Source organism: Carcharhinus amblyrhynchos, chromosome 7 (assembly GCF_965287045.1).
Source record: "Carcharhinus amblyrhynchos chromosome 7, sCarAmb.v2.hapA, whole genome shotgun sequence".
NCBI classification, from domain to species: domain Eukaryota; kingdom Metazoa; phylum Chordata; class Chondrichthyes; order Carcharhiniformes; family Carcharhinidae; genus Carcharhinus; species Carcharhinus amblyrhynchos.
The window spans coordinates 120,946,496-120,970,848 of NC_137330.1; the positions used below are offsets into that span (position 1 = coordinate 120,946,496).

A 24,353-nucleotide genomic window follows, 5' to 3' on the forward strand; every position below is an offset into this window, starting at 1 on the left:
GTACCGGAAGTTAGGCGAGGGGCTAGTCGGGAAGGGAGAGCGGGGGGTATAAAAAGAAGGTAGTGATAGACAGCGGGCAGCGTCGGGAGCGGGCAGTGGAGTGACTGGGGAGCTGAGTGAGAGTTATAAGGGCTTTGGCTCACTGGGCTTAGGCGAGAGCAGGCTTAGAGAAGGTGATTTGCAGTTTCTATCTTTCCCGGGTTGCGTTTTGGCACATACAAACCCAAGGGAGGTTGGGACATGGCGGGGCAATGGGGAGGAGCATAAGCTGTGTTAGGTGCCACATGTGGGAGTTCTTGGAGGCATCACGTCTCCCGAAGGCCCACATCTGCGTTAAGTGTTTAGAGTTGCAGTGTTTGAGGGCCCGGGTCAGGCAACTAGAGGTGCGTTTAGAGGATGCATTTCTGGTTAGGGAGAATGAGGAGTTAATGGCTAGGAACCATGAGCAAGTGGAGGTCCCGGGGCTGAGGAGCAGGATGGGTGGACAACTGTTAAGAGGAAGAAAAGGAAAAAGAAGAATAGTCCTGGTCCTCAGACCTCCCCAGTGGCCCCCCAAGATTCATCGACAGGGGCACAAAAGGATAGACAGGAGGGCCAGAATGACTTAGAGGGACAGAAGGGGGCTGGCAATGTGATAGTGGTAGGGGATGGGAGGGTCAAAGGAATTGACAGGAGGTTCTGTGGGCAGAAGCGTGACTCCAGGATGGTGGTCTGCCTCCCTGGAGCAGGGGTACAGGACATATCGGAGAGGATAGAGGGAATTTTGAAAGGGGAGGGGACCCAGGCAGAGGTAATAATACACGCAGGGGAGAGGGACGTAGGAAGGCGGAATAGGGCAGACGTATGCAGGCAATTTAGGGAGTTGGGGTCCAAACTGAAGAGCAGGACCTCCAGGGTGGCATTCTCTGGGCTGCTGCCTAGTACCATCAGGGCTAGGAATAACGAGATCATGCAGCTGAATGCATGGTTGAGGGATTGGTGCAAGGTAGAGGGCTTTACTTTTGTAGACCACTGGGAAGTATTTGTGAGAGAAGGGCAACTGTACAGGAGGGATGGGGAAAATTTGAATGGGAGAGGGACAAAGGTCTTAGCAGGGAGGTTAGCTGGAGTGTTTAGGCAGGGTTTAAACTAATGGGGGGTGGGGGGTGGGGATGTGACTGATAGGTCATTAGACACTGGGGTCGGGAGTGAGTTGGGTGATAGGGTAGGTTTGGATGGAAGGAAAATTATCAGGGAGAAGGAGGTTCCAAGTGGGCCTGGAGGGTTGGACTGCGTCTGTTTCAATGCGAGGAGTGTGACGGGTAAGACAGGTGAGCTTAGGGCCTTGATGTTTGTGAGGAAGTTAGATGTGGTGGCAGGACTGGCAGCTGACTATTCCTGGGTATAAGTGTTTTAGGAGTGACAGAGGAGGGTTGAAGAGAGGTGGTGGGGTGGCATTGTTAGTAAAGGAGCACATCACAGCAGTGCAGAGGGAGGACAATATGGAGGAGTTAGGGATTGAGTCGCTGTGGGTGGAGTTGAGGAATAAAAAGGGAGAGATTACGATGCTAGGGATATACTATAGGCCACCCAACAGCCCGAGGTCAGTGGAGGAAGGTATTTGCAGAGGCATTTTAGATAGGTGCAGAAAGAATAAGGTGGTTGTAGTGGGTGACTTTAATCTTCCTGGAGTGGATTGGAAGGTGCCTAGAGCTGGGGGTACGGAGGGAGAGGAGTTTGTAAAATGTGTGTTGGAAGGGTCCCTGGAGCAGTACGTAACTAGCCCGACTAGGGAGGGGGCTATACTGGATTTAGTGTTGGGAAATGAGCCGGGGCAGGTGGTTGAGGTTGAGGTAGGCGAACATGTGGCTAACAGTGACCACAAGTCCGTCTACTTTAGGATAAAAATGGAAAGGGATGAGTGCCGTCCGAAGGGGAGGGTGCTGAACTGGAGGAAGGCGAGCTATAGCCGGATTAAGAGGGAGCTGAAGGACACTGATTGGGAGGGGTTGTTAACTGGCAAGTCCACAGTTGGTAAGTGGGAGGCTTTCAAGGGCAAACTGATAATGTTGCAGGAAAGGCATGTGCCGGCAAAGAGGAAGGATGGGAAAGGCAGGATTAGAGAGCCGTGGATTACAGGGGGTATCGAAGACTTGGTTAGGAAGAAGAGGGAAGCATATGTTAGGTCGAAACAACTGGGAACGGAGAGTGCGCTGGAGGAATATAGAGAGAGTAGGAGGGAGCTAAAAAGGGGAGTTAGAAGGGCGAAAAGAGGGCATGAAATGGCTTTGGCTGATAGAATTAAGGAAAATCCAAAAGCATTTTACTCTTATATTAGGAGCAAGAGAGTGGTTAGAGGGGAAATTGGTCCTCTTAGGGACAAAGGAGGGGAGCTATGCATCCAGTCTGAGGGAATGGGGGAGATCCTGAATGAATACTTTGCGTCGGTATTCACGAAGGAGAGGGGTTTGGTGTCGTGTAATGTCTTGGAGGGAGCTGTAGATCAGTGAAAGGAAATATCTATTACGAGGGAGGAAGTGCTAAGGTTTTTAGGTAGCATAAAAACGGATAAAGCTCCGGGGCCTGATGGTATTTATCCCAGGCTGCTTAGGGAGGTGAAAGATGAAATTGCTGGGCCTCTGACGCAAATCTTTGTCTCTTCTTTGAACACAGGTGAGGTCCCAGAAGACTGGAGGGTAGCTAATGTGGTACCGCTGTTGAAAAAGGGTAGTAGGGATAACCCTGGTAATTATAGACCAGTGAGTTTGACATCGGTGGTAGGAAAACTATTGGAAAAAATTCTTAGGGATAGGATGTATGAGCATTTGGAGCGTTGCGATCTGATTAGGGATACGCAACATGGCTTTGTTCGGGGGAGGTCTTGCCTTACGAATCTGGTAGAATTCTTCGAGGAGGTGACAAAAACGGTTGACGATGGACGAGCCATTGATGTCATCTATATGGATTCCAGTAAGGCGTTTGACAAAGTCCCTCACGGTAGGCTGGTAGAAAAGGTTAAGGCACATGGGATACAAGGACAGGTAGCTAGGTGGATCGAAAACTGGCTGGGCAATAGGAGACAGAGAGTAGTTGTCGAGGGATCCTTTTCTGGCTGGAGGCCAGTCACCAGTGGTGTGCCGCAGGGCTCAGTACTGGGACCTCTCCTCTTTGTAGTATATATAAACGACTTGGAAGAGGGTGTACATGGTGTGATCAGCAAGTTTGCGGATGACACCAAGATGGCAGGATTGGCAGATACCAAGGAGCACTGTCAGGTGACACAACAGGATATAGATAGGATGGTATATTGGGCAGGTAGATGGCAGATGGAATTTAATCCTGACAAATGCGAGGTGATGCATTTTGGAAGGAATAATGCAGGGAGGAGTTATGTGATAAAAGGTAGACCGATTAAGAGTATAGAAATACAGAGGGACCTGGGAGTGCAGGTGCACAAGTCTCTGAAGGTGTCAACGCAGGTAGAGAAGGTTGTGAAGAAAACTTATGGAATGCTAGCCTTTATAGGAAGGGGTATAGAGTATAAGAGCTGCCGTCTAATGCTTCAGTTGTACAGAACGTTGGTTAGACCGCATTTGGAGTACTGCGTCCAGTTCTGGTCACCTTACTACCGGAAGGACATGGAGACCCTGGAGAGGGTGCAGAGGAGGTTTACCAGAATGCCGCCTGGTATGGAAGGACTGAGTTACGAGGAAAGGTTGGAAAAACTGGGGCTCTTCTCCTTAGAAAGACAGAGATTAAGGGGGGATGTGATAGAGGTGTATAAAATACTGAAGGGAATAGATAGAGTCAACAGTGGTAGGCTTTTCCCTAGATTGGGGACAACTATTACGAGAGGTCACGATCTAAGGGTGAGGGGGGAGAAGTATAATTTGGATACTAGAGGAAGGTTTTTCACGCAGAGGGTCGTGGGGGTATGGAACACGCTACCGAGTAGGGTGGTGGACGCAGGCACGTTGGACTTGTTTAAGGTTTACTTAGATAGACACATGAGCGAAACAAGGATGAAGGGTTATAGTAGAGGGTATTAAATAGGGTCAGAGCCTCGGGACGACACCAGAAATGTAGTATTACATGTTAATGTTTTGTCTTTTTATTCCACAGGTGTCGGTCCACCTTGTTGTCCAACGAGGGGCATGCACACGGTGGGTCGTGCGTGGGCTGCTCTTGGAGGTTCCGGGAGTGGCCTAGTACTTCGTGTCGTTGTGTATGCTTAATCCTGGACCAGCAGACGGGCACCGCAACAGCTCAGTGACTATCACTGCTAGCTGTGCAGATACATGGATTTGGGTCTGTGTCTGTGGGAGTTTGCGCATTCTCCCTGTGGTTGCGTGGGTTTCCTCCGGGTGCTCTGGTTTCCTCCCACACCCCAAAGATGTACTCTTAGGCTGATTGGTGTACCAAATTGACACTATTCTCCCCTGAATCTGGCTACATTAGGGGTTCCACTCACATACACACAGGGCAGGGTAGGTGTAGGAAGATGCGGCGGCGCGGGCTCATTGGGCTGAAGGGCCTGTTTCCCGTGCTGGGTTGTTCTTTGTTCTTTGTTTGTTCTTTGTATGCCATAAGATCCTGTTTGAAAGCCTGCTGAGAAAATGGGCACAATCCTCTCCCATTTTCAATCTCATTCAGCACTTTTTCTGGTAAGATTGTCTGCATGGGCTGGGAAATTCCTCATGTTTCCAGTTTTCCTGCAAAACTTTGTCAGAAGTACTTGAAAAAGAAACCCCAGTGATGTTCCAGTGGTACAGTGGGATTAATTCAGAGGAATTTTGCAATGATCATTTCTTTTCCTTTTATTTTAGGTCATGGTAAGATCACATCCTTTCAAATACTTGTTTGGATATGCCAGTCCCAAGTTAGCCACCTTGTTCATCCTGACAATCCTAATGCTGATGGGGTTGGACTACTTGAACATCCAACAGCTGCGTCAAGTGTATGAGAAGCACCTCTGAATCTACCACCACATTAATCTGAAAGACCTGGAGAAGATTCAGGAGCCCAGGAAAGTAACTTGCTCAACATGTCCCAAGTACTGGCTCTATGCACCTCATGTAGGTTCAAGTAATTATAGATTTCATCATATTTTACAATACCTGGTAAATTATAATTAGTAATTTATAGAATCATTGAATGGTTGCAGCACAGGAGGAGGCCATTCTAGCTGTTGTTTCTACAATTGCCCTGTGATGGAGCAATTCATATAGTGCCACTTCACTGCCTTTTCTCTACAGCTTGCAGTTGTTTCTTTTTCTTTTAACAATCCAATTCCTTTTTGAAAGTCTCAATTGAACCAGCCTCAACCATGATCTCAAGCTGTGCATTTCAGATCCTAACTGCTTACTACATGAAATCATTTTTCCTCATGTCAGCATAGCTTCTTTTTCTAATTAACTTAAATCTGATTCTTAATCCTTACATTAATGGGGACTATTTCTCTCTATCTACTCTGTCCATACCACAGATGATTTTGAATACATCCATCAGTCTTTTTGATTTGATTTATTATTATTGTCACATATATTAGTATACAGTGAAAAGCATTGTTTCTTGCATGCTATACAGACAAAGCACACAATATGTAGAGAAGGAAAAGAGAGAGTGCAGAAAGTAGTGTTATAGTCATAGCTAGGGTGTGGAGAAAGATCAAATTAACGTGAGGTCCATTCAAAAGTCTGATGGCAGCAGGGATGGCAGCTGCTATTGAGCTGGTCAGAACACGACCTAAGACCTTTGTCTTTTTCCCGATGGAAGAAGGTGGAAAAGAGAGTGTCCGGGGTGCATGGGGTCCTTGATTATACTGGCTGCTTTTCCGAGGCAGCGAAAGTATAAACAGAGTCAATGAATGGGAGGCTGGTGTGATGGACTGGGCTTCGTTCACAACTCTTTGTAGTTCCTTGCAGTCTTGGACAGAGCAGAAGCCATACCAAGATGTGATACAACCAAAAAGAATGCTTTCTATGGTGCATCTGTAAAAGTTGGTGAGAGTCATAGCAGTAATGCCAAATTTCCTTAGCTTCCTGAGAAGTCTTTTCCTTCCCAAGGAGAACAGCCCCAACTTATCCAATCTTTCTATGTAACTGAAGTTCCTCATGTCTGGAACAATCTTCATGAATCTTTTCTGCACTCTGGCCAATGCTTTCACATCCCTCCTAAGGTGTGGTGCCCAGAACTGGACACAGTACTCCAGTTGAGTCTGAACCAATGTTTTATGTAGGTTTTCCTAAATTCCTGTCTTTTGTAACCTATGCTCTATTGATAAAGTTCTGGATACCACACACTTTATTAACTGCTCTCAACCTATCCTGGCACCTTCAATGATTTGTGCACATATACACCCAGGACATTCTGCTCCCACACCCCTTTTAGAATTATGCTCCTTATTTAAAATTGTCTCTTTGCATTCCATCCTACCTAAAAGAATCACATCACACTTCACATGCCAGGAATGCCCCTCCCACAATATTTAGCAGGCTGTGCTTTCTTGCATTTTTCCTCACTCACATCCTCCACATCATGCATCTGTCTGGAAATCCAGGGACAATAATCAAGAGGACAGAGCATTGAACATTGGTAGTTTGAGGTAGAATTTTGGCTGCTCCACAGGAGACATAGATTTTCATTCCAGGCCAAAGCATTAAAGTATTTCAAATAAAAAATTACATGAAATAAATTACACAAAGGGACAAATAAAAATATTTTTATGGTGATATCTTACTGTTGCAGCCTTGATAAACTTCTTGCTTCTGAGTCAGATATTTGTGGATTCCTCTCCAGAAATTTGAACGCTAAAATTTAGGCTGATATGTATGAAGTACTGAAGGAGTGTAACACTGTTCAAAAAAAAAAGTGAACCTGATGTCCTTAATATTTGTTCCTTAAATATTACAATTAAAAGACAGAAAATACTGACAATACTCAGTAGATCAGGTAGCATCTATGAAGAGAGAAATAGTTCAGATTTTCAGCACCCTCAGTAGTTTGTCATAAATTATCTGAGTAGTAAGGAACAGATTGTGAGAGTAATGGCAAGGTAATCTAATAGGCTGGATATGACTAGTAGTATTCCATGAAGAATTTTAGAGCCTCAGTTGATCACCGTCCCTATTAATGACTTAGCTGGTGGGAATGGAAGCCACAGATTAAAAATTGCCAATGACATAAGGATAGGCAGTATTATAAACACTGTGGGTGGAAGCATAACATTCCAAAGAGATATTAATAGAGAGACACTCTATTGAAGTTTTTCATCTTGAACCTATCAGGACAGATGCAAGATTGTCAAATTTAATGGAGCAACAATTTATACTGCGTGAGAACAGGTTCCGGTTGGTTGGCAATCCAACTCTGACGGGTTGAAGTGTTGCCATCAAGAATGCACCAGGAAATTCATCCATGTTTTTGTTTTGATCCAAAGAAGTGCAATATCTGGACATATTGCTTTTGTCTGCAGAAAACAAGTCCCTGTGTATAAATACTTGTAGCCTAGCAAGCATACAAGAGCAACATTGCGAGCTGACTGATGATCTTAAATTGGTTGTTAATGTAAAGAAGTTGTGAATTGATACCAAACTTAGGCTTTAACGATTTGTAGGAGGAAGGGAGAATTAAGGAGCTCCATATTTTTGAGGCCCAAGAAAAGAATGAGTTAGGGTGGGAAATTATATAATGTCTTGACACCAAGGATGCCAGGATGAGTAAGAAGTTACAGGTGGTACATTTCAGAGGTACCCGTACTGGGAGTCAAGTCCCCATCTGGGGAGAGGTGTGGGGTGCCACGGTTAATTTGGGCCGGAGTCCTCCAAACTGATACTGCCTGTGAAAGATAATCTTCTCTATTGGCTGTGCTGTGGCACTGCCCTCAAATCTCAGGTTGATTCTTTATCCTGCCCTTTCCAAAATTCAGGCGTCCCTGCAAATACCTCTAGCTCAAGGCAATTTTCAATACTTCTCAGTCTAATGTTTCTTTCAGTTGAAAAGTTATTTGTCTTATACAGTTATAGTGACAAAATATTGTTTGTCTTGTACAGCCAGTGTGATGAACCCCAAAGTATCGGCATTGCCAACCTGATGGTGCTAACCTGGCAGTGCCAACCTGGCAATGCCAACCTGTGCCAGGGCATTGTCCTGCCATGCCCTATCCCCCAGAGGCTATATTCACCTTTTACGGCCCGGGGGGATCCCCAAGATCCCACATTTGACTGAACCTGTCCTAAACCTCCCCAGTGTTAGGTGACGCTGGTGTGGTTTGAAAATACAGCAAGCTTTTAGGGGGTACAATGTCTACTTCTTAAAGTTACTTTCAAAAAGACCACAGTGAGTAGAGTCAGTTTTTGAAAGTTAGCTATATGATATCTTTACTGGAGCTAAAAAGGAAGAATAGAGGAAAGTTCAGAGGAGGAATTGATTACTATAGGGAATTCCCCTACATCCTGATGTATTTCAGTGTTATAAAACAAGTGGTTGTTAGTCCCCATTGTCACTGTGCCATATAAATTGTGTATCCTGCACAGGCCGATTCGGGCTACCTAGAACATGTAGTGAAAGTATTTGAAAGGATTGGATACATGCGTGGTGACAGCGATTCCAAGTGGGATGTCCTTTGGTCATACAACTATCCCTTCGTCAAGCTTCAATCAATTCTGGAAAATTTTGCATCCCATCAGAAGGTAAGACAGGGGATTCTTAAACCACTTGGAGTATTCAACTGTAATTGCATTTAATTATCTTAAGACTTAGGATGGAATTTTCTGATCTCCTGCTGCCAACAAGAATGGAAAATTTGGTGCTCCATTCATTCAAGCAGGACCAGAGAACTCCAGCCACAGACAAGATCAGAGAATTCCAACATTAATTTATTCACAGCAATACAATTCCCAGATGGTCTCCTTATGAAGGCTTGACTGAACTCTAAGACTCACTGACTCATTAGCTCAACAATACGCTATTTACCATAACTGAAGTGGAGTGTTAGCTTTCATTGACAGCTTTTTGATGTTATTATAAGCTATTCTTTCTTTAATCCCTTTTTCCAATGTCTGTAGATTTATTTGGACAAGATTAAGAAATGTGAAGTGCAGTAAAGCTTCTGTTATTGAAACTATCGATGAGAGTATCTGATTAGCACATTTATAGGGTGGGATTCTCCCAAAAAAGTGTTGAATTTCATGTAAAAACTGGAGTAAATCCTGCTTGTTTTTTCAGCAGGATTTGCAGAATGAATCTGAGCATCACAGAGTGCCTCAGGGAGATTCATACTGAAAATCTGGGGGCTGGGGCCTATTCATGCTGGGGAGGCCAGCTGCATAGCACTGAGTGCCGGCCGCCCCCCCCCCAATCACTGGTCAGCTCAATCACTGGTCAGTCCCGTGACCCTGTAACACTGCAGCTCCGATCCTCCCAACCCCTAATCGGACCTCTTTGGGCCAGCCCTCCCCATGACTCCCCCAACCTTCCTGCAGCCCTGACCCCCACCTCACATCCCAGTGGCCACCCACGATCGCTGGCCTCTTTCCTCTGTCACTGCCAAATGCACAGTGGCAGCAGGATTCCCCATCCCCACTGATCGCCCCCAAGGCTCCATCCCTATTAGGCCCCACTCCCTCTGGCCCCACCCCCTTGACACTGTCCAAGGTGCTCCCAGGCATGCCACTTTGTCCCTTGGGCAGTGTCAGGGCCCAGTTGGCACCGCCAAGCTGGCAATGCCCCTGACCATCGGGGACCTCCACGACTCCCCTTCACTCCAGCGGGGGACGATAGGTAGGGATGGGCTGCAGCTCCCTGTTCATGGGGAGCTGTTGTAAACCCTGCTGGAGAGAAGCACTCCTGGCAGGAGGGAGAGGCAAGGGGCCCAGAGACTTCCGTCCTGGGCCCCCTAATTACATGTTAATGAGCATTTGAATAATTCATACAGCTCCATGCCAGAAGTCCAGAGGCCGAATACACATGGAGACTGTGGCGCCCAGTGGGGAACCTGCTAAATGACTTTCGCTTGACTTTCCTGGCCCGGCACTGCCCCCCACAAAGTTGTAAGAGCAGCAGTTTTTTCAAAGCAAATTCCTGAATGGGATTTTTTCGTGGTTATTTCATGACTTACTGTTGGGACAATCACATCAAATTTTAATTGCTCAGCAGATCAAATCACAGAGGGAAACTTGTTTACAGACCATATCCTTTTCTCGTATTATAAAAATGAGAAGAAAAGTACTGATCCAAGCAGCAAGTAATCCAGTAACAGTTTTGGGATTTAAAATTAAAAGTAAAAGGTTTCTTAACAAGGAAAAAAGAAAACTTAAGCACACAAGATTGCAATTACACAGTTAAAATTAAACCTATAAAATATTCCCTCCAAAAGACTCTCTACTTGATCAGATCCACAAACATCTTCATGTCACCACTCCCTTATAGATATTTAATTCTCAAAATCCAGTAATAATAATATCCCAAGACAAAGCTGCAGTTGCTTTAATAGGGTACACTACATGACCTCTCAATTTATTTCCACTCTGCTGTAGATATCCAAGAAACCTTCAGAAACAAGGCTGTTTTTTGGAGCCTGAGCTTTTCTGGCTTGACTGGATGGCTGATTTAAACTGTAACTTCTCCCAGACCAGAGCTGTTCCTGGGAGATCTTCCTGATACAGCCAACACATAAGCCCTCTGCAGTAGCCTAAAATATAAGAACATAAGAACATAAGAAATAGGAGCAGGAGTAGGCCATCTAGCCCTTCGAGCCTGCCCCGCCATTCAATAAGATCATGGCTGATCTGTCGTGGCTCAGTTCCACTTTCTCGCCCTCTCCCCATAACCCTTAATCCCCTCTCTTATCAAGAACCCATCAACCCGCTTCTTAAAAATATTTAGCGAGGCAGCCTCCAACACTTCAACGGGCAGAGAATTCCAGAGATTCACCACCCTTTGAGTGAAGAAGTTCCTCCTCAACTCCATTCTAAACCGCCTCCCCTTTATCTTGAGGCTGTGCCCCCTAGTCCTACTGTCTTTTTTGAGCGGGAAGAGTCTCTCCACCTCTATCCTATCCATCCCATTCATCATCTTATACGTCTCAATGAGATCTCCCCTCATTCTTCTAAACTCTAACGAGTACAAGCCTAGTTTCCCCATTTCCTCTTGGTTCCATTGTTCTCACACCTCTTTGAAATTCAAATCATTCCAAATATAAAATCCTTCATGTTTCAATTTTGTCAGCTTTCGGGTCAATAAAACAATGTATCGTTTTCTTTTTATCCATGGAACTCGTACAAGCTACAAAATGTTTCTTGTCAACTCTGAGGCCCCTTTGATATTCAAATAATCTCTCAATTTATCTAAAAATGCAAGTGTTAGATCCAATCTATTTGCTTAGACTTAAACCCACCATAATATCTCATTACAAGTGCACAAACCTAACACCTCTATCCTTTCATGTCTTAAACCTCCCAGACAACCTTCCTCTAAGAACCTTTCCCCATCTTAATTAAACCTTTAACACATACCACAGCCTTCTTCACAGAATAGCACAATATTCCCCAAAAACATTCAAAAAAAAACATCCATTCTCACACAATTGTTGTTCTATGGCCCATTGGTTCTACACGTAATGCATTTGGAATGAGTGGGCATGGAAGGCACATAGAGGAGATATGAGGGGCATGGGAGTAGGTGGAAGGTCTGAGAGGTATGGACTAGGGGACCTAACAGTATAATACAACTGGAATTAAGTGCCAGAGAACCAAGGAATTTTTCTGACCAGCCTGCGCCAGCACTTGCCCACCCCCGTGACCAGTTCAGACCCCATCCGAACTGTTTCCAGGGTTGGCAGACCCATCTCAATTTGATTCTGCCTACCCACTTACATTAAGACAGGTCTCTCCAACGTTTATAGATGCACCATAGAAAGTATTCTTTCTGATTGTATCACAGCTTGGTATGGCTCCTACTCTGCCCAAGATTGAATTTTCCAACTCAATCTCATTAGTGAAAATAGTAAGGGGAGGAAGACGCTGGTGGGTGTGGTCTATAGGCCCCCAAATAATAACTTAGAGGTAGGGCAGGCTATAAACAAGCAAATAAATGATGCGTGCAGAAATGGAACGGCGATAATTATGGGGGATTTTAATCTGCATATTGATTGGTTGACCCAAGTCGGACGCGGTGGGCTTGAGGAAGAGTTCTTGAAATGCTGTTGGGATGGTTTCCTTGAACAGTGTGTGACGGAACCTGCGAGGGAGCGAGTTACGAGGAAGGAGGGGGCTGAGTGTAGGGTGATGAAATTTGCTGATGACACGAAGATGAGTGGTAATGCAAATTGCGTGAAGGGTGTGGAAAGTCGGCAGAGGGATCTGGATAGGCTGAGCGAGTGGGCGAGGGCCTGGCAGATGGAGTATAATGTTAGCAAGTGTGAGGTTATCCACTTTGGCAGAAATAATAGTAGGAGGGATTACTATTTAAAGGGCGAAAAGCTGCAGCATGTTATGGTGCAGAGGGACCTGGGGGTCCTTATGCATGAGTCGCAAAAACCCAGTCTGCAGGTGCAGCAGGTGATCAAGAAGGCGAATGGAATGCTAGCCTTTATAGTGAAGGGGATAGAATATAAAAGTAGGGAGGTCTTGCTGCAACTGTGCAGGGTTCTGGTAAGGCCGCAGCTGGAGTACTGTGTGCAGTTTTGGTCGCCACACTTGCGCAAGGATATTTTGGCCTTGGAGGGAGTGCAGAGGAGGTTCACTAGGCTGATACCGGAGATGAGGGGTTGGCCTATGAAGAGAGACTAAATAGACTGGGTCTGTACTCGTTGGAGTTTAGAAGGATGAGGGGGGATCTTATAGAGACGTATAAGATAATGAAAGGGATGGATAGGGTAGAGGTAGAGAGATTTTTCCCGCTTAGAAAGGATAGCAGCACAGCCTCAAGATAAGGTGGGGGCAGTTTAGATTGGAGTTGAGGAGGAACTTCTTCACTCAAAGGGTGGTGAATCTCTGGAATTCTCTGCCCGTTGAAGTGGTGGAGGCTACCTTGCTAAATATATTTAAGATGTGGATAGGCCGGCGTTGGACTGGGGTAAACACAGTAAAAAGTCTGACAACACCAGGTTTAAGTCCAACCGATTTATTTGATAGTAAACTCACTAGCTTTCGAGATTTCCCTCTTCTTCAGGTGAATGGAGAGTTCTGGCCTCGGACAGAGCGTATAAAGCACAGACAGTTTACAGATTACTGATTAGAATGCAAACCTTTACGCCTAACCTGCTGTTCAAGTCCTAAAGTGGCCGACAATGTGAGTGGAAGGAGCACTGATCACAGGTTAAAGAGATGTGTATTGTCTCCAGACAGCACAGTGAGTGAGGTTTTGCAAACCCAGGCAAGTCACGGGGGTTACAGATAGTGCGACATGAACCCAAGATCCCTGTTGAGACCATCCTCATGTGTGCGGAACTTGATAGCCAAGTTCCGCACACATGAGGACGGTCTCAACAGGGATCTTGGGAACTTGATAGCCAAGTTCCGCACACATGAGGACGGTCTCAACAGGGATGTTGGGTTCATGTCGCACTATTTGTAACCCCCATGACTTGCCTGGGTTTGCAAAACCTCACTTACTGTACTGTCTGGAGACAATACACATCTCTTTAACCTGTGATTAGTGCTCCTTCCACTCACATTGTCAGCCACTTTAGGGCTTGAACAGCAGGTTAGGTGTAAAGATTTGCATTCTAATCAGTAATCTGTAAACTGTCTATGCTTTATATGCTCTGTCCGAGGCCAGAACTCTCCATTCACCTGAAGAAGAGGGAAACCTCGAAAGCTAGTGAGTTTACTATCAAATAAATCGGTTGGACTTAAACCTGGTGTTGTCAAATATATTTAAGTCATGGGTAGATAGGTTTTTGACAGACAAAGGAATTAAGGGTTATGGGGAGAAAGCAGGAAAGTGGAACTGATCCACTTCAGATCAGCCATGATCTTATTGAATGGCGGAGGAAGCTCGAAGGGCTAGATGGCCTACTCCTGCTCCTGTTTCTTATGTTCTTATGTTCTAAAAATTCAAACCCTAATTGCTATAAAGTGACTGGAAAGTTTGCATGTGTGAATTGTTTTGCGTGACTCATTCTGTCCAAGCTCAAACACGTTAAGATTGATCATTTGGGTAAGATATAGGAAGAGCAACCAATCCCCATTAAGTTGTCCCCCGGCTTCTGTTGAAGACAGATGGGGTAGGTGGAGAAACATTAAACCCTTATCTAAACTCTTATGGAGTCTCTATACTGCTCAGCTGTATAGGGCATTGGTGAGGCCGCAGCTGGAGTACTGTGTGCAGTTTTGGGTGCCGCACCTGCGCAAGGATATTTTGGCCCTGGAGGGAGTGCAGAGGAGGTTTACTAGGCTGATACCGGAGTTGAGGGGATTGAGCTATGAGGAGAGGCTGAATAAACTAGGCTTGTACTCGTTAGAGTTTAGAAGAATGAGGGGAGATCTCATTGAGACGTATAAGATGATGAATGGGATGGATAGGATAGAGGTGGAGAGACTCTTCCCGCTCAAAAAAGACAGTAGGACTAGGGGGCACAGCCTCAAGATAAAGGGGAGGCGGTTTGGAACGGAGTTGAGGAGGAACTTCTTCACTCAAAGGGTGGTGAATCTCTGGAATTCTCTGCCCGTTGAAGTGTTGGAGGCTGCCTCGCTAAATATTTTTAAGAAGCGGGTTGATGGGTTCTTGATAAGAGAGGGGATTAAGGGTTATGGGGAGAGGGCGGGAAAGTGGAACTGAGCCACAACAGATCAGCCATGATCTTATTGAATGGCGGGGCAGGCTCGAAGGGCTAGATGGCCTACTCCTGCTCCTATTTCTTATGTTCTTATGTTCTATGAAAGCAGGTTTAGCTCACTATTGTTTTACATTTCCTTTGAATCAGGTGAACCATTTTCCTGGATTTGGCCATATCACAAATAAAGGCAGTCTTGTGGCTTCCAACTTCAGCTACATCCCAAAAGCTTTTTGCATGCCAGAACAGAAGGAAGAATTTCTTGTGGAGGTGAGATAACAGAATCATTAAGAGTGCGTTTTAGTGTTTTTCAAATGCCAATTAATGCATTATGATTTAATTGGTAAATAATTATTTGTTCACTTTAACATGGTTTTCTGACTAATGATAGTGTTTTGGATTTCTCTTAGTTGTCTTTGAGAGTTGGAGAGGAACTTTCCAGTTTTTTCCCTAAAATTTGCAGCACTGCTTTACCCGCTTCTGGAAATCAGTGTTCCTGATGATTGGAGATTGCAACTTCTAACAAACTGATTGGACTGTTATCACCCTTCTTTATATTTGGCTGTTGTTCTTATGATTGTTAAGAAACTATTTCTGGCAATACAGTTCATTGGAATAACAATATGGGATTGATGGAGTGATGGATTGAACCATTTTGCTGCTGCCATCTTCGGCAATCAGTTTTACCTTGGCTGCTTTGCTGCAGACCAGATAGATGGAGGAGAAAGTGAACAGTGAATTTCTCTTTATGGCATTTGAGCTATAAAAAAAGTTGGATAGGCTTGGCTTGCTCTCCTTTGAGCAGAGAAGGCTGAAGGGGGACATGATTGAGGTGGATAAGGTTATGAGGGGTATGGACAGGGTGTGTAGGGAACAGTTGTCCTCCTTGGTTGAAGGGTCAGTTATGAGGGGCATCATTTTAGGGTAAGGGGCAGGAGATTCAGAGAGGATTTGAGAAAAATAATTTCACTCAGAGGATGCTAGGAATCTGGAATGCAGTGCCTGATGAGGTAGTGGAGGCCGGAAATCTATAACCTTTAAAAAGTATTTGGATGAGCATTTGAGATGTCATAACATTCAGGGATATGGGACATATGCTGGAAAATGGGATGAGTGTGATTTTAGTTGTTGTCAGGTCAGACTTGATGGGCAGAAGGGCCATTTCTGCACTGAATGACTCCATGTCTCTATGGATTAATCAGGGGTAGTCAGCACAGTTAAGGGAAGGTCATGTCTGACTAACTTCATTAATTTTTTTTAAACAAGTAACAAGGAGAATTGATGAGGTTAATGTATTTGATGTATTCTGTATGGATTTTAATAAGGCTTTGATAAGGTAAAGATAAGAGTATTTTCCTGCTGGCTGAGTGGTTGAATCATCATTCAGTGTGGTGTCACTGAATCGTCATTCAGTGTGAGTTGTACAGACCAAGAAAGCCCTTGATTTACTCAAAAGTGTCTGGTGCTAACAGTGGCTGCAGTGGGACAGCATTGGCCTGGGTCAAAGTAAATGACATCAGGCAAGGTTATTCCTCTTCTCCACTCTGTGGTGATCATTACTAAAAAGTGCAGTGTTTACTGTGGGCAGAATTAGACTTTCACGGTTGAATTGAACAGCAAGAATCAGTGTCTTCAAGCAAGGAGAGGACGATATTAGATTGCAAGAAAAAGTTGAGAACTATGATCATATGTAGTTTTCATTAATGTTGTAGTAAAGGTCATGTAAGAATAAGAGCTCATCATTGCATTCACTGTGGAAGACCAGGAAAGGATCAGTTTAATGTTGTTTACATAATATGCACAATGAGCCAATAGAAAAAGTTATTCAATGAAAAATGTTTCCTAACTGTGAGGTTTACATATAATGATGTTTCATTGGAAATCTCATCCAACATATAGACCAAGAAGCACACAGACAAGCTTTGGGTGGAGAAAAGCAATCTTCACAGAGGAATCAGAATAATACCTCTGCAGGGTAAGTGCATGTGTCATAATTTCTGCACCTCTCCCTATCTCTGTATCTCTTCCTATAAATTCAAGAAAGAACTTGCCTAGCACCTTTCAAGTCCTCATGATCCTCTGAAGTTATTCACAGCCAAAAAATTTACTTTGAAAGTGCAGTCATTCTGGTTATGTAGGGAAACAGAATAGCAAATATGTGGGCAACAACGTTCCACAAACAACAATGAGATATTGGCTTTGGTGACAGAAGCAGAGAAAATAATAGCAGGAGTAGGTCATTTGGCCCTTCGAACCTGCTCCACCATTCAGTATGGATATGGTTGCTCCGTCATACTCCCGCGTTCTGGCCTTGTGTAACAATGGGCAGGATTTTCCAGCTGCACTCGCCCCGAAACCAGATAATCCCGCCTGAGGTCAACGGACCTTTCCATGGACTGCTCTTTGCCCGTTATGATTCCCATAGCAGGTGGAATGCGAAATTCACCCCTATGTGCCTCCCATGTCTGCATGGGTTTCCTCCATGTGCTCTGGTTTTCTCCCACACTTCAAAGATGTGCGAGTTAGATTAATTGGCTATGTTCAATTGCCCCTTTGTGTCAGGGAGGTTAACAGTAAATATAGGGGCTACAGGGATAGGACCTGGATGGGATTGTTGACTGTTGACAATGCACGCTTGATGGGCCAAATGGCCTCTTTCTGCACTGTAGGGATTCTATGAGTTTCAACCCTCCCTAACAGTACTAGCGAATACCCTGGTAAGGAGATATGTCCTGATCCTGCTGGGATGCAACCTGTCCAGCTTTTACAGGTCCTATCCACTGTAGAATCAGTCCCTATTCCTCGAGAATCTAAATCCCTCCTTCCAGCACACATTCATCTGGTCTATTTAGCAAAATATAATTTCTGGTTCTTCCTAAGTCATTAGTGGACCACAGGATCCTCCTTCTCCCACTCCAAGTTCCGCTCAAGGATTAAGGGTTAAGGAGATATCCTTAACCCTGGCACTGGTCAGGCAGCACAACCATCAGAGCTCCTGATCACGGCTGCAGAGAACCTCTAGTCCCCTCGCCATACTGTGTCCTATTACAGCCACATTCCTTCAGTGCCCTCACTTAAATTTCATCCTTCACCATGGTGCTATGACCCATCCACTCATCCACATTGCAATCCTTCTGCTCATCCATACGAGTAGCAAGCACCTCATTAACAAAGGCACTGAGGTTCCTTCATCACTACATGTTGGTTACCCATACCTGCCTAACTCACTGTCACAAACCCCTATTGCTGACCATTGACTACTGGGTGTGACTGCCTCCTGTAACAAAGTGTCCAGGTAACTCTTTCCCCTCCCTGATGCCCCGCAATGTCTGAAACGCAGACTCCAGCTCATCAACTCTGAGCCAAAGTTGCCTAAACTGCAGACACTTCCTGAAGATATGGTTGTCCAGGAATGCAGCACATTTCCACAGCTTCCCACAAGCTGCAATCAAGGTACATTAGCAGCCCTACCTTTTCTGTCTCACCTTATTTATTTAATTAGTCAATAATAATAATTTACACAGATAAAATAATATGAAGTTGCACTCAACTAGTTTGAAGACAAGGAAGAAAATCTCACCAAAGTTAAAAAGTTCATTCATTTGTCACAAGTAGGCTTACATTAACACTGCAATGAAGTTACTGTGAAAATCCCCTGGTTGCCACACTCCACCACCTGTTTGGGTACACTGAGGGAGAATTTAGCATGGCCAATGCCCCTAACCAGTACGTCTTTTGGATTGTAGAAGGAAACCGGAGCACCTGGAGGAAACCCACGCAGACATGGGGAGAATGTGCAAACTCTACACAGATAGTGTGGGAGTACCTGGAGCTGTGTGGCAGCAGTGCTAACCACTGTGCCACCGTTAGCCAACTACTGGAGCCTGAAAATAAGTTAAAGGAACACATCTTTGTGCACAGAATTCCCACCTGAACCAAAGTCTGCTCCGACATTCAATCATGGCTGATTTGATTCTCATCCCCATTCTCCTGCCTTCTCCCCATAATCCTTGATCCCCTTATTGATCGAGAACCTATCTATCTGTCTTAAAGATACTCAATGACCTGGCCTCCACAGCCCTCTGTGGTAATGAGTTCCACAGATTCACCACCCTTTGGCTGAAGAAATTCCTCCTCACCTCAGTTTTACAGGAGTGTCCCTTCACTCTGAGGTTGTACCCTTGAGTACGAGTCTCTCCCACTAGTGGAAACATCCTCTCCACGTCCATTCTATCTAGGCCTCTCCAGTCACTCTCATTTAGCTTCCTGCTCCAGTAGTAACACCAATTGAACCAGCTAATTATGGTTGACCTTGTTTAACAAGACAATTGAACTCACTTAACGTTTGAAAGCTCTATGTCAGAACCCAACTCTTCATGTAAATTTAAATTTGAGAAAAAGACTCACCAGAACTTACCACCTCAACCAAATTTTCAAATACACAGTCTATGTCTCACTCCAGTACCATCTTTTTACCTTGCATCCTTTATTAATAGTAATACTCATGGCTCAGTGGTTGTACGGTGTTCGATATTGGTGCTAGTTACAATGGCAATGAATCTGAATGTTGTGGGTTCAAATCTTACCCTGTAATCTAAATTGACACTTGGCTGAAGTATGAGATAGTAAAAGATCTCCTGGCACCACTAAAACACATTATCTAACCATTTATCTCATAGCTGGGACCTTGTTATGCTCTTCAATTGCAGTAGTTACTGGACTTCAACATTATTAATTGGCTGTCACATGCTTCTGGACATTAAAAAACACAATATAAATGCAAACTCTTAGTAACTGCATTCTAATGGATTTAACACTACCTGTTCTATTTGTCTTCATGAGAAAGGAACCTGTATTATCTCTATATTTCTTTATCTATGTATTTCTGCTTATTTTGATCTGTCCATATTCCTTCTTATGCTCTTAAAATCAGTGGTTATAGCAGAGAAAAAGGCTTATTGGGCGGAATTTTACAAGATTTTTTTCGAAGTGTCCAGCTAGTGTGAAATGGGAGAGTTCCCGATCCATTTTTCGGGCAGTTTTCACGCTCAATCTTATGCAGACTGTCTTTGAAAATATGGGCTAGACCATTTTTAGCCACTAGAGGCAGTGGGTGGGGCTTAATTCATCAGACAGACAGCCACTCTAATCGGAACCACAAACTGTGCATGAGCAGAGAAAGCTAAAAAGAAAAGTAGCTCTCCTAACAGATACCATATGCATACACACGGGTCAAGGTAGGTGTAGGAAAATGCTTTGTTAAGATGGCGGCACGGGCTGGTTGGGCTGAAGGGCCTGTTTCGCGTGCAAGATTGTTCTTTGTTCTTTGTTCTATACAGCCTCCCCCTTGACCAGATACAGCCTCTCCCTCCTCCCCACAGACATCAGAGACCCCCCCCAAAACATTATTGACCCCCTTCCCTCCCCACTCACCCTCCACCCGAGACTCCCTTGCACATAGCCTCTTCATCATCCCACTGGCCCTGATAGCTGACTGACATGACCCTCTCTGTCCCCTGCACCCGATCATACAGAGGCACAAATCTCATCCCCAACCCCTCCATCAGCGCACTTGCAAGTGTCGACTTGGCTTCCCTTCCATGGTAACAAGGCAAACTTCATTAAACTTGCTGGAATGCTCTAACGGGCGCATGACTTGCCCAAACTACCTGCAGCTGATTGCCCTAACAAAGGAGAGCTCCATAAAACAGACAGGCAGTGCAGGAAGAAACGGCCTCCAGGCAGGCAGCTCCCTGATTTTCTGACATTGATCTGGTCAGATTGCTGGAGGTGGTGAAAGCAAGGTGGGACACCCTCTTCCCCCCAGCAGGACACCATCCCAGAGGAAGGGACGGAAATGCGGTCTGGGAGATGGTGACAGCGTGTGCTAGTGCCAGGGCACTGATCGGGAGAACTGCTGGGCCTGGTCCAGCTCAAATTTAATATACTTGCCAGTGCAGGCATGCAGGGCATCCATGACCTCCTTCACACACTTGTGGATGGATGATTGAGAAATGCGGCAAAGATCTCCACTGACGGTCTGGAAGGACCCAGTGCATAAACATTTAAGGCAGCTGTCACTTTCACAGCCACCGGGAGTGGGTGCCCCCGCACTGTGTCCTGAGGTGCCAGATCGTGCAATAAATGGCACAGATGTCGCAGTGTCTCCTTTCAGAGCCATCAGCGGCACGCAGAGTCTAACAGTTGCCCAAAGAACACTTGTCATGTGGAACTGCCGGGGTCTCTGCTCCTTCCCTCTCCTGCCCTCCACCTCGGGGCGAATGGCGACCACATCCTGTCTCCAGCGACTGTCTCCCTCTCCTCCTGCAAGTAGTAAGGCCTGAGCCTCTTCTGTCTGCAATTCATCCTCCTGCTCCTCCTTCTCAGCTCCAGCAGCAACGAGAAGAACAACAAGATCAATTGGTTGCATCACAAAGGCCATCTCATCAATCTGAAGAGGAGGGGGGCAGTTGGGGAAGGGGAGAAACTGATGGAGACGTTAAAGAACTCCAGTCCAGCAACACACACTCCCCATATCCCTCCAACAGATCCCTAACAACACACACTCCCCATAACCCCTCCAACAGATCCCTAACAACACACACTCCCCATACCCTCCCACACAGATCCCTAACAACACACACTCCCCATACCCTCCCACACACATCCCTAACAACACACACTCCCCATACCCCCTCCAACAGATCCCTAACAACACACATTCCCATACCCTCCCATACAGATCCCTAACAACACACATTCCCCATACCCTCCCACACAGATCCCTAACAACACACACTCCCCATACCCTCCCACACAGATCCCTAACAACACACACTCCCCATACCCTCCCACACACATCCCTAACAACACACACTCCCCATACCCCCTCCAACAGATCCCTAACAACACACATTCCCATACCCTCCCACACACATCCCTAACAACACACACTCCCCATACCCTCCCACACAGATCCCTAACAACACACACTCCCCATACCCTCCCACACAGATCCCTAACAACACACATTCCCATATCCCTCCAACAGATCCCTAACAACACACACTCCCCATATCCCTCCCACACAGATCCCTAACAACACACACTCCCCATACCCCTCCCACACAGATCCCTAACAACACACACTCCCCATACCCTCCCACACAGATCCCTAACAACACACACTCCCCATATCCCTCCCACACAGATCCCTAACAACACACACTCCCCATACCCCTCCCACACAGATCCCTAACAACACACACTCCCCATACCCCCTCCAACAGATCCCTAACAACACACACTCCCCATACCCCCTCCAACAGATCCCTAACAACACACACTCCCCATACCCCCTCCAACAGATCCCTAACAACACACACTCCCCATACCCCCTCCAACAGATCCCTAACAACACACATTCCCCATACCCTCCCACACAGATCCCTAACAACACACACTCCCCATACCCTCCCACACAGATCCCTAACAACACACACTCCCCATACCCTCCCACACAGATCCCTAACAACACACACTCCCCATACCCCTCCCACACAGATCCCTAACAACACACACTCCCCATACCCTCCCACACAGATCCCTAACAACACATACTCCCCATACCCTCCCACACAGATCCCTAACAACACACACTCCCCATACCCTCCCACACAGATCCCTAACAACACACACTCCCCATACCCTCCCACACAGATCCCTAACAACACACATTCCCATACCCTCCCACACAGATCCCTAACAACACACACTCCCCATACCCTCCCACACAGATCCCTAACAACACATACTCCCCATACCCTCCCACACAGATCCCTAACAACACACACTCCCCATACCCTCCCACACAGATCCCTAACAACACACATTCCCATACCCTCCCACACAGATCCCTAACAACACATACTCCCCATACCCTCCCACACAGATCCCTAACAACACACACTCCCCATACCCCCTCCAACAGATCCCTAACAACACACATTCCCCATACCCTCCCACACAGATCCCTAACAACACACACTCCCCATACCCCTCCCACACAGATCCCTAACAACACACACTCCCCATACCCCCTCCAACAGATCCCTAACAACACACACTCCCCATATCCCTCCCACACACATCCCTAACAACACACACTCCCCATACCCGCTCCAACAGATCCCTAACAACACACACTCCCCATATCCCTCCAACAGATCCCTAACAACACACACTCCCCATATCCCTCCAACAGATCCCTAACAACACACACTCCCCATACCCTCCAACAGATCCCTAACAACACACACTCCCCATACCCCCTCCAACAGATCCCTAACAACACACACTCCCCATACCCTCCCACACAGATCCCTAACAACACACACTCCCCATACCCTCCCACACAGATCCCTAACAACACACACTCCCCATATCCCTCCAACAGATCCCTAACAACACACACTCCCCATATCCCTCCAACAGATCCCTAACAACACACACTCCCCATACCCCTCCCACACAGATCCCTAACAACACACACTCCCCATACCCCTCCCACACAGATCCCTAACAACACACACTCCCCATACCCTCCCACACAGATCCCTAACAACACACACTCCCCATACCCCTCCCACACAGATCCCTAACAACACACACTCCCCATACCCCTCCCACACAGATCCCTAACAACACACACTCCCCATACCCCTCCCACACAGATCCCTAACAACACACACTCCCCATACCCTCCCACACAGATCCCTAACAACACACACTCCCCATACCCTCCCACACAGATCCCTAACAACACACACTCCCCATACCCCTCCCACACAGATCCCTAACAACACACACTCCCCATACCCTCCCACACAGATCCCTAACAACACACACTCCCCATACCCCCTCCAACAGATCCCTAACAACACACACTCCCCATACCCTCCAACAGATCCCTAACAACACACACTCCCATACCCTCCCACACAGATCCCTAACAACACACACTCCCCATATCCTCCCACACAGATCCCTAACAACACGCACTCCCCATACCCTCCCACACAGATCCCTAACAACACACACTCCCCATACCCTCCCACACAGATCCCTAACAACACACACTCCCCATATCCCTCCAACAGATCCCTAACAACACACACTCCCCATACCCCCTCCAACAGATCCCTAACAACACACACTCCCCATACCCTCCCACACAGATCCCTAACAACACACACTCCCCATACCCCCTCCAACAGATCCCTAACAACACACATTCCCATACCCTCCCATACAGATCCCTAACAACACACATTCCCCATACCCTCCCACACAGATCCCTAACAACACACACTCCCCATACCCTCCCACACAGATCCCTAACAACACACACTCCCCATACCCTCCCACACAGATCCCTAACAACACACACTCCCCATACCCCTCCCACACAGATCCCTAACAACACACACTCCCCATACCCCCTCCAACAGATCCCTAACAACACACACTCCCCATACCCTCCCACACAGATCCCTAACAACACACACTCCCCATACCCCTCCCACACAGATCCCTAACA

The 24,353-nt window shown here is 46.1% G+C and overlaps 1 protein-coding gene across 1 annotated transcript in view; it reads left to right on the top strand.

Moving 5' to 3' along the window:
- Positions 1–24,353, top strand: part of LOC145345571 (putative tubulin polyglutamylase ttll-15) — a 117,171-nt gene that overhangs the window by 26,028 nt on the left and 66,790 nt on the right. Inside the window, 4 exon segments of the mRNA XM_080193408.1 lie at positions 4,806–5,054; positions 8,514–8,669; positions 14,906–15,025; positions 16,655–16,730. Coding sequence (XP_080049534.1) covers positions 8,568–8,669; positions 14,906–15,025; positions 16,655–16,730 — 298 coding nt within the window. The 5' untranslated portion in view covers positions 4,806–5,054; positions 8,514–8,567.